The following is an 18,926-nucleotide window of genomic DNA, read 5'->3' as shown; positions in this document are numbered from 1 at the left end:
GTCTAGTGTACCTGACCCTCCTGGGTATACATATATATATATATCCAAACACCAGAGAAAGAGAGAGGTCAAGAAGAACCTGACCCTCCTGGGTATACAAATATATATACCCAAACACCAGAGAAAGAGAGAGGTCAAGAAGAACCTGACCCTCCTGGGTATACAAATATATATATACCTAAACACCGAGGGAGAGAGAGGTCAAGAAGAACCTAACCCTCCAGGGTATAAACATATACCCAAACACCGAGAGAGAGAGAGAGGTCAAGAAGAACATGACCCTCCAGGGATTGGCCTGGCATGGCCAAGCGCGTTAAGGCGTGCGACTCGTAATCTAAGGGTCGCGAGTTCGCATCCGCATCGCGCCAAACATGCTCGCCCTCCCAGCCGTGGGGCCGTTATAAAGTAACGGTCAATCCCATTTTTCGGTGTTAAAAGAGTAGCCAAAGAGTTGGCGGTGGGTGGTGATGACTAGCTGTCTTCCCTCTAGTCTTACACTGCTAAATTAGGGACGGCTAGCACAGATAGCCCTCGAGTAGCTTGGTGCGAAATTCCAAAACAAACAAACAAAACCCTCCAGGGTATAAACAAATACCCAAACACCGGGAGAGAGAGAGGTTGATAATTAAAACCTTTGTTTTTTCCTAGTAAAACATAACACGTCTATTTCTATCAATTAAATATACTTTCTTACGCTATGAAGGTTTTATCGTACTTTCGTCTTTAGATAAATTTTCAAATATTACAATTAGTATCTAAAGTTACCTCGTTTATTTTATAAATGTTTTATTAGCGTGTTATTTTTAACTAGTTAATGATACATTGACGTAGGTAATAACAATAACTTCCTGACATATTAAAAAAACTACAATATGATAAAACATTCACGGTCTCACCACACATAAAACGTAATTCTATTTTACAAATTTTGACAGTTTTATATATTTCTGTAAAACTTTATGAAATATTCATTTCACTTAAACGAATATAAACTCACGAGTATGCCTGCACAACTCATTCAGTTCTTATGACTCAAGCATTAGTTTTGATGAATATTCACCTCGGTTTTGGGGGCAAATTAAAAGGTTTCAGAAGTTATGTTAATTTTTCTGTTTCTGTTTTAGGCGTTTTGGAACTAAATGTTCGGGCTGTGGTCAAGGCATTTCGCCTACTGATTTAGTGAGACGTGCCCGAACGAAAGTCTTTCATCTCAAGTGCTTCACCTGCTTGGTGTGCAGGAAACAGTTATCAACAGGAGAAGAACTGTACGTATTGGACGAAAATCGTTTCGTGTGTAAGGACGACTACATGAACAGCCGCCATAAACGATGTAAGCATAGTCTACCTCTAGTCCGTAATTAAACGCAGACAAAATTGTTCTTAGATGTTAAAATAAATTACAATCTTCTCATTAAAATTTTGTTTTGCTTTTCTAAAATGAAATCATTTTTAATTTTCGTAATTTTTTACTTGAAAGGGAGAAAGTGAAAAGTAAGTTTATGTGAAGACATTACTTAATTCATTTGTTAAGCCTAATGTTAGGCTTACGTAATAAGTTTTAGTAATAATAAATAAGACTTAATAACGTTTTTCGTTTGGAAAGGCCCTATTTTCCCTCAGCCTAGCATACCAACATAGTTAAAAGTTGATAATCAAACACAATAATTCAGATGGCCATACATTTCATAACATTATATTTTGTACTCGTGGAGAGAGGCTTAGTGAGCACTACAGAATCGTCTGTGGAGGGGGTGTCTTTCCAAACAAGTGTGTGCTTATTCTTCTGCAAAAAGAATTTAATTAATTTACGTGAATGTCAAGTATTTACAAAAAGAAAAAAATCTAAATATAGTTTATTATTTATTATATTAGGGTAGTCGTTTCACCGAAACCCTGGACCCCCCACCCAGCTTTGTGACTATTTCCATATCTTACATTTTATGAAACACTTAGGTTGAACGATCAAGAGGCTTAAGTTTGACTCTTCGTGTTGATAATACCTTAACTTCTGCACAATATGTATCAACTCCTGGTGTGTCTGACATTAACTAAATAAACAAGTTTAAATAAAGCTCCACATTATTAACAGCGCTACTGTGAAGCTATAAGTGTTTGTCCCCTTTTTGTGGCCTTACACATATATTACTGTGTGCTGTTGTTTACTTGGTGAGATTTTACGTGGAATATTCCGGGTTTCAGTTGATTATAAGAATGCCCCACACCTAAAGGTTAACCGTTTGACACGAACACCGAGATAGACGGTTCAACAATTCGCACTAACATTTCGTTTCTTTCTTACTTGTATGTAAATGACATCTTCCGGTTACAGGTCAACGTTTTGAAATAAAGGCCAACAAAAGACCGTTTAACAAACCATACTTGCCCTTGTATTCAGTTTATTCTCAACTTGAGAAGGCCCGGCGTGGCCAGGTGGTTAGGGCGCTCGACTCGTAATCTGAGGGTCGTTGATATGAAATACGCCCGTCCTGCTAACCGTGGGAACGTTATACTGTGATGGTCAATCCCACTATTCGTTGGTAAAAACGTAGTCCGAGAGTTGGCGGAAGATGGTGATGACTGGCTGCCTTCCCTCTAGTCTTACAATGCGAAATAAGGGACAGTTAGCGCAGGTAGCCCTCGTGTAGCTTTGAGCGAAATTCAAAAACAAATACACAAGTTGAGATAGTTTAACTAGTTAAAGGACTTTCAGACTGTTAGATTTGCTCAAAATAGTACAATATTGAAATATTAAAATGGTATCTGATAAAAGTGTGTTAACTGTTCCTTATAAAAGTATGTTAACTGTTCCTTATAAAAGTGTGTTAACTGTTCCTTATAAAAGTGTGTTAACTATTCCTTATAAAAGTATGTTAACTGTTCCTTATAAAAGTGTGTCAACTGTTCCTTATAAAAGTGTGTCAACTGTTCCTTATAAAAGTGTGTTAACTGTTCCTTATAAAAGTGTGTTAACTATTCCTTATAAAAGTATGTTAACTATTCCTTATAAAAGTATGTTAACTGTTCCTTATAAAAGTGTGTTAACTGTTCCTTATAAAAATGTGTTAACTGTTCCTTTCTAAAAGTGTGTTAACTATTCCTTATAAAAGTGTGTTAACTGTTCCTTATAAAAGTGTGTTAACTGTTCCTTATAAAAGTGTGTTAAATGTTCCTTATAAAAGTGTGTTAAATGTTCCTTATAAAAGTGTGTTAACTGTTCCTTATTAAAGTGTGTTAACTGTTCCTTATTAAAGTGTGTTAACTGTTCCTTATAAAAGTGTGTTAACTGTTCCTTATAAAAGTGTGTTAACTATTCCTTAAAAGTGTGTTAACTGTTCCTTATAAAAGTGTGTTAACTGTTCCTTATAAAAGTGTGTTAACTGTTCCTTATAAAAGTTTGTTAACTGTTCCTTATAAAAGTGTGTTAACTGTTCCTTATAAAAGTGTGTTAACTGTTCCTTATTAAAGTGTGTTAACTGTTCCTTATAAAAGTGTGTTAACTGTTCCTTATAAAAGTGTGTTAACTGTTCCTTATAAAAGTGTGTTAACTGTTCCTTATAAAAGTGTGTTAACTGTTCCTTATAAAAGTGTGTTAACTGTTCCTTATAAAAGTGTGTTAACTGTTCCTTATAAAAGTGTGTTAACTGTTCCTTATAAAAGTGTGTTAACTGTTCCTTATAAAAGTGTGTTAACTGTTCCTTATAAAAGTGTGTTAACTGTTCCTTATAAAAGTGTGTTAACTGTTCCTTATAAAAGTGTGTAACTGTTCCTTATAAAAGTTAACTGTTCCTTATAAAAGTGTGTTAACTGTTCCTTATAAAAGTGTGTTAACTGTTCCTTATAAAGTGTGTTAACTGTTCCTTATAAAAGTGTGTTAACTGTTCCTTATAAAGTGTGTTAACTGTTCCTTATAAAAGTGTGTTAACTGTTCCTTATAAAAGTGTGTTAACTGTTCCTTATAAAAGTGTGTTAACTGTTCCTTATAAAAGTGTGTTAACTGTTCCTTATAAAAGTGTGTTAACTGTTCCTTATAAAAGTGTGTTAACTGTTCCTTATAAAAGTGTGTTAACTGTTCCTTATAAAAGTGTGTTAACTGTTCCTTATAAAAGTGTGTTAACTGTTCCTTATAAAAGTGTGTTAACTGTTCCTTATAAAAGTGTGTTAACTGTTCCTTAAAAGTGTGTTAACTGTTCCTTATAAAAGTGTGTTAACTGTTCCTTATAAAAGTGTGTTAACTGTTCCTTATAAAAGTGTGTTAACTGTTCCTTATAAAAGTGTGTTAACTGTTCCTTATAAAAGTGTGTTAACTGTTCCTTATAAAAGTGTGTTAACTATTCCTTATAAAAGTGTGTTAACTGTTCCTTATAAAAGTGTGTTAACTGTTCCTTATAAAAGTGTGTTAACTGTTCCTTATAAAAGTGTGTTAACTGTTCCTTATAAAAGTGTGTTAACTATTCCTTATAAAAGTGTGTTAACTGTTCCTTATAAAAGTGTGTTAACTATTCCTTATAAAAGTGTGTTAACTGTTCCTTATAAAAGTGTGTTAACTGTTCCATATAATGTTTGCGAATAATGTTAGTCCCAAATTGTATTTTGAGAATCCTTAAGATGAGTTAACATAGTTTCGAAGTTTTTATCTCATTATCTAGACCAAAGAATAGTCTATAGAAAGGTGACCGAATTTATATAAATCCCTCAATATAACAGCGGTAAGTCTAAATTCTTACAACGCTAAAATCCGGGGCTCGACCATTCGGAGTGAAGAGAAATCCCCTTGTGATTTTCCTCTAAAGGAAATAATTATTATAAGCTAATCTCATTTTGAAAAGGATAAATAATCTTGGTTTTTATTTTCAGGAAAATCTTTTTAAACTTTAATAAAACGATCACGAAATTAGCTCTTAACTGTTCCAAGGAAGGCAAAAAAGATACATGTGTTTATATAAATAATTCTACAAAAGAAAGACAACTCGGCTTCTTTGTCTCGGTAAACCTACAGTTATTCACTTTCAAATGCCACTACTCTCTGCCTTATTGTTGGACGAATTACTTAATTTGTTTCTTCGGTTTCGTGCGAATCTTCTGGAAGGTTCCCTGTACTAGCCATCCCTAATTTAGAAGTGATAGATTAAAGGGAAGACAGCTAGTCTACACCACCACCAACTCTTGAGCTATTCTTTACCAACTAATAGTTGGTTTAACCGTAACATTATAACACTCCCGACGTCTGAATTGAAGAGCACGTTCCCTGATGTGAATGAAACCTGCGACCTGGAGATTGCGAGTCGAGTGTCTCGGTATTAGTTAGCAAAATGTTCATAAATAATTTGTTTGTGATTGTCATTGTTCAGCGAGATGCACCACAGGTCGAGGTTCAACTGATATATAACTATTCTTTACTGTAACGTTCTGTAGTCCTAACGAATCACTTTAGTATGTTCCTTATGGATAAATACATTGTTTACTTTAAAGTTCTGTAGTCTTAACGAATTACTTTAATGTGTACCTTAGATAAATACATTGTTTACTGTAAAGTTCTCTAGTCCTAACGAATTACTTTAATGTGTACCTTATGGATAAATACATTGTTTACTGTAACGTTCTGTAGTCCTAACGAATTACTTTAATGTGTACCTTATGGATAAATACATTGTTTACTGTAACGTTCTATAGTCCTAACGAATTACTTTAATGTGTACCTTATGGATAAATACATTGTTTATTGTAACGTTCTGTAGTCCTAACGAATTACTTTAATGTGTACCTTATGGATAAATACATTGTTTACTGTAACGTTCTGTAGTCCTGACGAATTAGTTTATTATGTTCCTTGCTGTAATTTTCGGTAGTCATTTAACGTTAGTTGGAAGTGTGGACTCTTGCACATGCATTTTCCCACAGGTATCGAAACCAGATTCTTCGCGTTATAAGATCGCAGACTTATTGCAGTACCATTGCGGGGAACTTAAGGAAAAACTTAACACATTTATATTTTTAAAAAATTAAGAAAGGACGTGATGTTCTGAATTTAATCGGGAAACTTCCTAGGATATTTCTGCATATTATACTTGATAAATACACCAGCAGATATTCACACCAGGAGATATTCACACCAGCAGATATTCACACCAGCAGATACTCACACCAGCAGATATTCACCTCATTTTAATGTACTCTCTGTATGCCTTTTTTCTTCTTGAAAGAACAAAACAATCCCAGTTTATGTGAACTAATGTTTGTTACTATTACATCTGGAATAATTTGATATAGATATCTTAGTACTTGTTGACAAAACAGGAACAATTCCAAATGTTTGGATATTTACCGAAATATCATTAATATTGAGAAAAATTAATTTCTTTTGCTGTTTACGACAAAATTACAAAACTACACGTTTGAAGTGGTAGATGTTGTGACGTAGTAGGTGACTAAATTATTGTTATGTGATGTGATGATTGGTTCACTAGTAAAATAGGTTTGTGTTCTCTAATAAGGTATTAATTTAAACAGTGGGATTGGAATAATCTTATAAGATCCTTTAAGTATCATATTACATCTTTTCTTAGTGGCACGTTAGCCCTTGGGATGTTTCTCGGAGTCTGATTTAGGCTTTAGATCAATTGATCACTGAGGTATTTGCTCTTATCGCAAGCTGTTTGAAAACAAGGACAACGGTAGACGTTTTTGAAAATATTAAATATCTTTGTCTTCTATTTGCAATAACTTTATTATAATCCCAGCATAATTTATATTCATATTATGAGAAGATAAAGGTTAAATATTTGGATGAATATTTCAAACTTTAAAATAAATATGTAAAAAAAAAGAATGGACCGCGAGTGAAAACCCGTCAGCCTCTGCATGTCTTTGTTGTTTTAAAGTTTCCCGCATATTTTAGAGATCAAACAATGTATTGGGCGAACGTGAAAAATTTCCAGCTAGAACCTTACAGAACGTTCAGACTGATTGAACATTATTTGCATATCGGCAGATCTCCATGGGTCTAGTATGTGACTCTGGCATGCAAGACGCATGTCTGCTGGCTTGCATGTGGAGAGTGTCAGCGTATAATAAAGGCCAAGAACCCCGAATTTCCTCTTTGATCAGCAGCCGACTTGCGTGACTGTTGTCTTAGAGGGTAAATTTGTCCTCCTTTCACCAGACAAACCTGCATGCAGAGGTTCATTCTTTGTATGCACAAACCTCGGAGTATTGCGGTAGATGTGATGAAAGGAGACAGCCGTGCTTATACGTTTCTTTTTATCATTCATTATCACTTCTTCGTCTGCAATAGCTATAAAATGTGTGGCGGACAGCTCGGTATTTCGTCGCTACGTTGTCTGAGAAACTTCTGGAAGAATGTATATAATTATTATAACATTATCGGTCTGGGAATCTTGACTGTACCTCTCCTTTTAGTGGGGTTCATTGCGAGTCTGTCTGTTCTCTCAAATAATTTACGGGTTGTTCACTATGTTTGCTATATTCACGAGGGTGCATCATGTAGCTTTACGCTTTACAACAAACAAACAAACAATCTATTTGAGTAATGACTTACTCCATTCTTCTCGGCGGTCTCTTCTTACGTTATTAATTATAATTTTCTAATAAATTGTGAACATTGTTTTATTATAATTGCAATTATAGAGAGAAAAATAAGAAGGCATATTCACAGTAACAGTTTGTTTGTTTGTGTTTGGAATTTCGCGCAAAGCTACACGAGTGCTATCTGCGCTAGTCGTCCCTAATTTAGGAGTGTAAGACTAGAGGAAAGGCAGCTAGTCATCAACACCCACCACCAACTCTTGGGCCACTTTTTTACCAACGAATAGTGGGATTTACCGTCACATTATAACGCCCTCACAGCTTAAAGGGCGAGCATATTTGGTGAGAAGGGTATTCGAACACGCGACCCTCAGATTACGAGGCGAGCGCTTTAACCCACCTGGCCATGCCGGGCCTCAGTCACAGTTTGGCCCCAGTGAAAAAACGTGTGCCTTTCGAAAGCGTTCGACTCATAAAGCTTTCTGTTTTGTCTTTAATTTGTTTTGAATAGAATTTTTCTGTTGTAGATTTAGCACGTGAATTTCGGAGTGATCTAAACCATCTTCATATGTTGTTGAGATTATGATAAAATATATTTACGTTCTAATCAGTAAACATTTCGTCGAGTATGCATTTGTAGCAGTGTATCTCTAATGGACGATTCTATAAGCAACCGTATTTGTTAATGTCTCATTTACTATTGTATTATTTGAGTGCTAATTCATACAGTTAACTCGTTTATAATTTGTATATTCCCACATGTCTGACTGCTGCCTAGTCACCATTAAACTAATTGATTTCACCTTCCAGTTCACTAAGAAATGTTCGCCATCACTAAAATATATCAAGAATTTTAGACCATTTCTTATCCAACAACCTAAGTTCGTCTTTAGATTTTCTCAGTTGATGATCTAATGGTAGTGTACTGGTCTTTCTTCTATTCCAAGGAAGAATTCCACCAGTGTTCTAACATTACATATTCAACTGTTAAAACATCAAGAAATAGAACACCACATCGACTATAAAGAGTATGAATCAGTTCTGTCTGGATTATTTTAGGGTGGGAAATTAAATTCATAGAAAGAAAAAGAAGCTAATTTACTGTCAATTTTAACAAGATGACGTAGTGTGACGTAACAAAGGTTTCGTCATAAAGCAACAAACGTAAATTATTTAGTAGCTTTCTGTGTTCAGATTTCAAATTGAAACCAAAATTTCAAATTATACTTTAAGTAGAAGGCCATAAAAATGCAAAAACAATAACAACAAATATATGTATATACAAAATTGTAACCTTTGACCTTCTTGCCCACGTAGTGGGACTAAGTAGTAATTTTTATATTTATATTTTACTGTAAAATAAATATAACTAGAAGCGACAGAGAGAGAGAGGAAGGAACTTAAAGTGACAGTAATTATAAGATCTAGACGGCAGGAGTTTTCTAATTAACAAATAAATTGTACTTTATTACTTGGATAATAACAGTGATTTGTGTGAACAACCCACAATCAAGGCGGAACGCCGCTACTTCTAGAGTTAACACTGTCACAGTTTTCTCGGATAGGCATTAAAAGATTTGCTCATGGTTGTGTACATTTACATTTAGATGTATATAAATTCTATCAATATATGAATATTTATTTCTAACTATTAAATGTTTATTTTTCATGGTATCTTGTTTGTTAGAAGAGTATAAAAATGTTTTTTTTTATTTTTCTTTTATCTCTAGTTAAGCACAAAGCTGCATAACGGGCTATCTTTGCTGTGCCTACAAAATGTTTTTATGAGTGAAATAGAAAATAACTTATTACAAATAGCCGACAAGGGCAGCTTCTACGATTTTTTTTTTTTTTAATTTCGCGTAAAGCTCGAGGCTAGCCATCCCTAATTTAGCAGTGTAAGACTAGGTGGGATGGCATCACCACCCACCGCTAACTTTTGAACAACTTTTTTTACCAACGAATAGTGTGACTTACCGTCACATTATAACGCCCCCACGGCTGTTTAGTGCGACGGGGATTCGAACCCGCGCCCCTGAGATTACGAGTCGAATGCCTTAACCCACCTGGCCATGCAGGACTCCTTATGTTCGATATAGCGTATATTTTTAAAGAAAAAATTGTTTTATAATTTTTTATATAACAGTGAAACTGTCTCATAAGATATCCCAGAAGTTTTGTTTTTTAGGCCTTGGTATGTTGCCTTCCTTCCGTGGCACAGTGGCATGTCTGCGGACTTACAACACTAGAAACCGGATACCCGTGATGGGCAGAGCAGAGATAGCCCATAATGTAGCTTTGTGTTTAATAACAAACAAATTTTGACATGTTAAAGAACAGTGCTCATTATTTTGATTTCGGGAGCATGCAATATTATAACGTACGGGGCAGTAATGTTGTGTGCTACACTTAACAATAACTATTCATTTGTTTAGCGATTGATTTAGAAATAGGCACTACTTCATCCGTCAACAACTTGTTTCTTTCTCAGAACATGTAAGTGAACAATGGAGGAATTGAAACATTTTGGCCATAAAGTTAAAGAAAACAAATCAACTTTACCCTCTAGATAATAATATAAAAAAACACACACAAAAACTGTATTTTTTCCTAACGTTTCGCCTTGGCAGCTTCGTCAGGGCTAGTAGAACAAGATGTAGCCGCAATGGCGTAACGTTTGCAGAAATAAAACATTTTGTTACTCTTAGGAGTTATAGAAAAGTTTTTTCTATAACTTCATTGCTAAAATTTTCAAATTTTCGCACCTTTGTGCGAAATTCAAAAACAAACAAACTGTTTTAGTTTTATTTCCCCTACCGGCCAAGTTGGTTAACAAAGCATGTCTGTGTACCAAAATTTGTTTTGTCTTAAGTTATTTAATCATTCTTTTTTCGCCTTTCCTGTTGTGTTAGCAGAAACAACTATTCTTGGCATGAACAGCTAATTCTGTTAAATGTTGTAAAACATCCGTTGTTAAGCAGTCAGATAGTTTATTTTGTTCAATTGTTGGATTGTAGCGATGGAATTTGTTTTTTTTTGTGTTTTTTTTTATTTCGCGCAAAGCTACTCGAGGGCTATATGGGCTAGCCGTCCCTAATTTTGCAGTGTAAGATTAGAGGGAAGGCAGCTAGTCATCACCACCCTCCGCCAACTCTTGGGCTGCTCTTTTACCAACGAATAGTGGGATTGACCGCACATTATAGCGTTCCCACGGCTGAAAGGGCGAGCATGTTTGGATCGACCGGGATTACGTGTCGAATGCCTTGACTCATCTGGCCATGCCGGGCATTTACTCCTGTATAGAAATTACCGATAATTTACAAAATATTTAGTAACACAAAAGGTAATATAATATCAGACTTTAGTGGTGGAAGAGGTAACTATTTGTTCTTAATGTCTGAAAAAAAAACAGGACGAAATTTTGATCATTATGGTTTGTTTTTCTGCAAGAAGTTCATTTTTCTTCATCTGTTATAATAGAAAAAAATATATTTTTGAGAAACGTATTTTTATCTACGATACGAAAATGTTAGTACACTGTTTTTAAAGATAATATTATTTTTAGAAGAGTATTGTCAAACGATGAACTAATGTTGCAAGATATATCGTAAAAAATTCAAATACGCGTTTATAATAAGAAAATCTTTTGTTAGCTATGTGTCAGGCATACGCCATTCGTGAGGCTTAGCTGATAGGTTCACCTGTGTTCCCCAGTGGTACAGCGGTAAGTCTTCGGATTTATATCACTAGAATCAGGGATTCGATTTCCCTCTATAGACACAATAGATAGTCAGAGTTGTCTTTCCTACAGGAAAACACACACATACTTTTAACAGCTAAACTTGACAAAAGGGCGAAACGACGCTAGTAAAACAAATTATTCAACCATAGTTGTATTTTAACGTTTCGCAATGATCCTCGCAACGGTTATTTCACGTCGTGCAGTCTTTTTTCTTGAATAAGGTAATGTGTTCGTTCACTTAGGGGGCCAAATTGTGAATTCATTGTATAATACTAACAATAAGAAACATTGTATTCTACCAGACTCGTAACACGAATAAACAATGACAAAGAAACTGTTTTAATTCATTATGTTAAAATGTTTAGATCCTTTCAGGACATACGATAAATTGTGAAAAAAAGCAATATATATATATATTGCTATATATATATATCAGAAACGTTATATTGTGAATAACAATGTTTGGTTTCGTGACTGTGTATTTTAGATTCATTTCGTGTATCATACATACACATTGTTTTACTTTGATTTTGTGTAAATGTATTTCGGTTTCGATCTCGTATCTTAAAAACGACGTGGTTTACTTTTAAACACTGTTCGTTTTATTATTTTGTTTTATTGTTTCATGTATTAAAGAAACAAACAAAAAAACAATAGCAGTCAGTGTTCTTTACTCCAACGACCAGGATTTCCTATCTTCGTTGTCTCGGGCGTCTTGGTATCATGCAATCTCGAGCGCGTGGACGTTCTCACATACTTGTATAACGAGATAAAGAAAGGAAAAAAAAAAACGAGGCGCTCACGTGAGGATTTGTTTAATAAACATTTCAAAAATACAAACGCTTTCATCCCTTAGTGGTGAGCCAGTGCATTAGATGAACCATTAATCAGTTTTCGAACCCCTTTCACACCTAGCCTGCTCATTTTCTCAGCCGTGGAGGCATTATAATGGTAAGGTCAATCCCACTACTCGTTGGTAAATAAGTAGCACAAGAGTTGGCGATGGGTGGTGATGACTAACTGCCTTCCATTTAGTCTTACACTGCTAAATTAGGAACGGATCGCATAAATAGCCCACGTGTAGCTTCGCGCGAAATTCGGAAACAAACAATAAACAAATTATCTTGTACTCAATAAATAATGAAACAAACTTACCTTTGCTATTTTGTCATCCTGTGTATCTACATAAAAAATACAGTATGAACGACTAGAATGTCATTCATACACTACACCTAATTTAAAACATGCCACTTCATGAATCCTATCACACAGTTGTTATATCATCTTAAAGAGGACAATACATCTAGTTCTCAAGTGTACTCCCAATCACTTTAAACCCTCTCTTAGCCTCTAAATCAAGAGAACAACATTGATTACGATTTAAATGTCCCCAGCTTTTAGAATGGAAATTAAACTTTACATTAAATGTAGGAAGTTAGGGTTACTGATCGGAACAAATTTAGGAAATTAGGGTTGCTGAACGGTATAAATGTAGGAGGATAGAGTAGCTGAATGTTGCAAATATAGGAAATTACGGTTGTTCAACGATATAAATGTAGGAAAATAAGGTTGCTAAACGGTTTGAATCTAGGAAGTTAGGGTTACTGATCGGAACAAATTTAGGAAATTAGGATTGATAAACGGTATGAATGTAGGAAGTTAAGGCTTGTGAACGGTGTAAATGTAGGAAGTTAGGGTTGCTGTACGGTATAAGTGTAAAATGGTGTTTCTTCTAATCGCTATAAATTTAGGAAATTAGGGTTGGTGAACGGTATAAATGTAGGATGTTATGTTGCTGAACGAAATAAATGTAGAAAATTAGGGTTGCTGAACGGTATAAATGTGGGATGTAAGGGTTGCTGAACAGTATTAATATAGGAAATTAGGGTTGCTGAACTGTGTAAATGTAGGAATTTGGTGTTGTTGAAAGGCATAAATGTTCGAAATTGGGGCTGATGAACTGTATAAATGCAAGAAGTTAGGGTTGCTGAACGTAAAAATATAGGAAGTTAGGGTTCTTGAACGGTATTAATGTAGGAAGTTAGGGTTGCTGAACAGTGTAAATGTAGGACCTTAGGGTTGTTGAACTGTAAAAATATAGTAAATTCGGGTTGCTGAACTGTTTAAATGAAGGAAGTTAGGGTATCTTGACAGTGTAAGTGTAGGTAGTTATCGTTATTGAACGGTAGAACATTGGTGTTGTTGAACGATATGTATATAGGACATTTGGGTCGCTGAACGGTGTAAATGTAGGAACTTGGATTGTTATATACACCCTTGTGCAAATTAATTGAAATAAATGGTCATTTTACAATATTTTCAGCATGGCGGCCGGTATGGGCTCGCTGGACCCGCTAGTTTCTCCTAATAGTCATTTTTTCACACAGACGGCATCATTAGCTGTGTTTTTCAGTACGGTCGATCTATTTTTGGGATATATGAAGAAATTTTGAGGAATATTACGTCATTCGAAATTGCGTTAGAAGGTCAAGGAGACCAGTCAAAAAACAACTTCTTACCAACTCAATGAAGAAAAAACAGTATCAATGATGTCTGAAATACAAGAACTGGACTCATGAACAATGGAGGAAAGTGTTATTCAGTGACGAGACTTATTTCTTCGTACAGGGTCAAAGAAGTCTGCATGTTCGCAGATCTCCAGGTGAGAAACTTCGAGAATCTCACATCAATCAGTTCGTAAAACATCCCTTAAAGATGTTTAGGAGCTTTTTCAGCTACTATGGTGTCGGAGGCTTACATGTCGTAGAAAGTATGATGCGAGGACCGCAGTACATCGAAGTTTTGAAGAGAAGAGTCGTTCCAGAACTGAAAAAGAGATTTCCAGATGGATCTTGCATTTTTCATCAAGATCTGGCTCCGTGCCACACATCAAAACTTGTGAGGAATTTTATGAGTATAACACGAATAAAGGTGCTGGAATGGCCTGGAAACTCTCCGGACTTAAATTCTATTGAATATCTTTGGGCAATTTGTAAAGAAAGACTTCGGGGAAAAGACTGTACTTCGAAAGATAAACTAATTGAGGTCATAATTGAGGTGTGGTACAGCGATCCAAAAATTAGTAAAGATTGCAGTCAACTCGAGGACTCGATGCCAAAGCGGATTAATGACCTTCTGAAAAATAAAGGCGATCATATCATGTATTAATTTGTGAATAATTTTTGGATTTTGGATTCTCAGAAATAAAACGCAAAAAATATAAAGTATGAATATCGGTAGTTGGTGTTGCTTAACGGTATAAATATAGGAAGTTAGTGTTGCTTAACGGTATAAATATAGGAAGTTAGTGTTGCTTAACAGTATAAATATAGGAAGTTAGTGTTCTTAACGGTATAAATATAGGAAGTTAGTGTTGCTTAACAGTATACATATAGGAAGTTAGTGTTGCTTAACAGTATATATATAGGAAGATAGTGTTCTTAACGGTATAAATATAGGAAGTTAGTGTTGCTTAACAGTATAAATATAGGAAGTTAGTGTTGCTTAACAGTATAAATATAGGAAGTTAGTGTTTTTAACGGTATAAATATAGGAACTTAGTGTTGATTAACGGTATAAATATAGGAAGTTAGTGTTGCTTAACGGTATAAATATAGGAAGTTAGTGTTCTTAACGGTATAAATATAGGAAGTTAGTGTTGCTTAACAGTAAAAATATAGGAAGTTAGTGTTGCTTACCAGTATATATATAGGAAGTTAGTGTTCTTAACGGTATATATATAGGAAGTTAGTGTTGCTTAACAGTAAAAATATAGGAAGTTAGTGTTCTTAACGGTATAAATATAGGAAATTAGTGTTCTTAACAGTATAAATATAGGAAGTTAGTGTTCTTAACGGTATAAATATAGGAAGTTAGTGTTGCTTAACAGTATAAATATAGGAAGTTCGTGTTGCTTAACAGTAAAAATATAGGAAGTTAGTGTTCTTAACGGTATAAATATAGGAAGATAGTGTTGCTTAACAGTATAAATATAGGAAGTTAGTGTTGCTTAACGGTATAAATATAGAAAGATAGTGTTGCTTAACAGTATAAATATAGGAAGTTAGTGTTTTTAACGGTATAAATATAGGAAGTTAGTGTTGATTAACGGTATAAATATAGGAAGTTAGTGTTGCTTAACAGTATAAATATAGGAAGTTAGTGTTGCTTAACGGTATAAATATAGGAAGTTAGTGTTCTTAACGGTATAAATATAGGAAGTTAGTGTTGCTTAACGGTATAAATATAGGAAGTTAGTGTTGCTTAACAGTATAAATATAGGAAGTTAGTGTTGCTTAACAGTATAAATATAGGGAGTTAGTGTTGCTTAACAGTATAAATATAGGAAATTAGTGTTGCTTAACAGTATAAATATAGGTAGTTAGTGTTGCTTAACAGTAAAAATATAGGAAGTTAGTGTTGCTTAACAGTATAAATATAGGAAGTTAGTGTTGCTTAACAGTATAAATATAGGAAGTTAGTGTTGCTTAACAGTAAAAAAATATAGGAAGTTAGTGTTCTTAACGGTATAAATATAGGAAGTTAGTGTTCTTAACAGTATAAATATAGGAAGTTAGTGTTCTTAACGGTATAAATATAGGAAGTTAGTGTTCTTAACGGTATAAATATAGGAAGTTCGTGTTGCTTAACAGTAAAAATATAGGAAGTTAGTGTTGCTTAACGGTATAAATATAGGAAGTTAGTGTTGCTTAACGGTATAAATATAGAAAGATAGTGTTGCTTAACAGTATAAATATAGGAAGTTAGTGTTTTTAACGGTATAAATATAGGAAGTTAGTGTTGATTAACGGTATAAATATAGGAAGTTAGTGTTGCTTAACGGTATAAATATAGGAAGTTAGTGTTACTTAACGGTATAAATATAGGAAGTTAGTGTTCTTAACGGTATAAATATAGGAAGTTAGTGTTGCTTAACGGTATAAATATAGGAAGTTAGTGTTGCTTAACAGTATAAATATAGGAAGTTAGTGTTGCTTAACAGTATAAATATAGGAAATTAGTGTTGCTTAACAGTATAAATATAGGAAGTTAGTGTTGCTTAACAGTATAAATATAGGAAGTTAGTTTTGCTTAACAGTATAAATATAAGAAGTTAGTGTTGCTTAACAGTAAAAATATAGGTAGTTAGTGTTGCTTAACAGTATAAATATAGGAAGTTAGTGTTGCTTAACAGTATAAATATAGGAAGTTAGTGTTGCTTAACAGGTATAAATATAGGAAGTTAGTGTTGCTTAACAGGTATAAATATAGGAAGTTAGTGTTGCTTAACAGTATACAATATAGGAAGTTAGTGTTCTTAACGGTATAAATATAGGAAGTTAGTGTTGCTTAACAGTATAAATATAGGAAGTTAGTGTTGCTTAACAGTATAGATATAGGAAGTTAGTGTTGCTTAACAGTAAAAATATAGGAAGTTAGTGTTCTTAACGGTATAAATATAGGAAGTTAGTGTTGCTTAACAGTAAAAATATAGGAAGTTAGTGTTCTTAACGGTATAAATATAGGAAGATAGTGTTGCTTAACAGTATAAATATAGGAAGTTAGTGTTGCTTAACAGTATAAATATAGGTAGTTAGTGTTGCTTAACAGTATAAATATAGGAAGTTAGTGTTCTTAACGGTATAAATATAGAAAGATAGTGTTGCTTAACAGTATAAATATAGGAAGTTAGTGTTCTTAACGGTATAAATATAGGAAGTTAGTGTTGATTAACGGTATAAATATAGGAAGTTAGTGTTGCTTAACGGTATAAATATAGGAAGTTAGTGTTACTTAACGGTATAAATATAGAAAGATAGTGTTGCTTAACGGTATAAATATAGAAAGATAGTGTTTCTTAACAGTATAAATATAGGAAGTTAGTGTTGCTTAACGGTATAAATATAGGAAGTTAGTGTTGCTTAACGGTATAAATATAGGAAGTTAGTGTTACTTAACGGTATAAATATAGAAAGATAGTGTTCTTAACGGTATAAATATAGGAAGTTAGTGTTCTTAACGGTATAAATATAGGTAAGTTAGTGTTGCTTAACGGTATAAATATAGGAAGTTAGTGTTCTTAACGGTATAAATATAGGAAGTTAGTGTTGCTTAACGGTATAAATATAGAAAGATAGTGTTGCTTAACGGTATAAATATAGAAAGATAGTGTTGCTTAACGGTATAAATATAGGAAGTTAGTGTTACTTAACGGTATAAATATAGAAAGATAGTGTTCTTAACGGTATAAATATAGGAAGTTAGTGTTCTTAACGGTATAAATATAGGTAGTTAGTGTTGCTTAACGGTATAAATATAGGAAGTTAGTGTTGCTTAACGGTATAAATATAGGAAGTTAGTGTTGCTTAACGGTATAAATATAGGAAGTTAGTGTTGCTTAACAGTATAAATATAGGAAGTTAGTGTTGCTTAACAGTATAAATATAGGAAGTTAGTGTTGCTTAACAGTATAAATATAGGAAGTTAGTGTTCTTAACGGTATAAATATAGAAAGTTAGTGTTGCTTAACAGTATAAATATAGGTAGTTAGTGTTGCTTAACAGTATAAATATAGGAAATTAGTGTTGCTTAACAGTATAAATATAGGTAGTTAGTGTTGCTTAACAGTATAAATATAGGAAGTTAGTTTTGCTTAACAGTATAAATATAAGAAGTTAGTGTTGCTTAACAGTAAAAATATAGGTAGTTAGTGTTGCTTAACAGTATAAATATAGGAAGTTAGTTTTGCTTAACAGTATAAATATAGGAAGTTAGTGTTGCTTAACAGTATAAATATAGGAAGTTAGTGTTGCTTAACAGTATAAAAATAGGAAGTTAGTGTTGCTTAACAGTATACATTTAGGAAGTTAGTGTTCTTAACGGTATAAATATAGGAAGTTAGTGTTGCTTAACAGTATAAATATAGGTAGTTAGTGTTGCTTAACAGTATAGATATAGGAAGTTAGTGTTGCTTAACAGTAAAAATATAGGAAGTTAGTGTTCTTAACGGTATAAATATAGGAAGTTAGTGTTGCTTAACAGTAAAAATATAGGAAGTTAGTGTTCTTAACGGTATAAATATAGGAAGATAGTGTTGCTTAACAGTATAAATATAGGAAGTTAGTGTTGCTTAACAGTATAAATATAGGTAGTTAGTGTTGCTTAACGGTATAAATATAGGAAGTTAGTGTTACTTAACGGTATAAATATAGAAAGATAGTGTTGCTTAACGGTATAAATATAGGAAGTTAGTGTTCTTAACGGTATAAATATAGGAAGTTAGTGTTGCTTAACAGTAAAAATATAGGAAGTTAGTGTTGCTTACCAGTATATATATAGGAAGTTAGTGTTCTTAACGGTATATATATAGGAAGTTAGTGTTGCTTAACAGTAAAAATATAGGAAGTTAGTGTTCTTAACGGTATAAATATAGGAAATTAGTGTTCTTAACAGTATAAATATAGGAAGTTAGTGTTCTTAACGGTATAAATATAGGAAGTTAGTGTTGCTTAACAGTATAAATATAGGAAGTTCGTGTTGCTTAACAGTAAAAATATAGGAAGTTAGTGTTCTTAACGGTATAAATATAGGAAGATAGTGTTGCTTAACAGTATAAATATAGGAAGTTAGTGTTGCTTAACGG

At 33.6% G+C, this 18,926-nt stretch overlaps 1 protein-coding gene across 1 annotated transcript in view; it reads left to right on the top strand.

The window, feature by feature from the left end:
• The first annotated feature begins 1,109 nt into the window (after nt 1–1,109).
• The window catches only part of LOC143256256 (LIM/homeobox protein Lhx5-like), a 146,012-nt gene continuing 128,195 nt past the window's right edge, over nt 1,110–18,926 (top strand). Inside the window, exon 1 of the mRNA XM_076513219.1 lies at nt 1,110–1,330. Coding sequence (XP_076369334.1) covers nt 1,309–1,330 — 22 coding nt within the window. The 5' untranslated portion in view covers nt 1,110–1,308. The remainder of the gene's footprint in view (nt 1,331–18,926) is intronic.

This window comes from Tachypleus tridentatus, chromosome 7 (genome assembly GCF_004210375.1).
Source record: "Tachypleus tridentatus isolate NWPU-2018 chromosome 7, ASM421037v1, whole genome shotgun sequence".
In the NCBI taxonomy this organism is placed as follows: domain Eukaryota; kingdom Metazoa; phylum Arthropoda; class Merostomata; order Xiphosura; family Limulidae; genus Tachypleus; species Tachypleus tridentatus.
The sequence above is the reverse complement of the archived record's forward strand: the minus strand, read 5'-3'. Positions and strand labels throughout refer to the sequence as shown.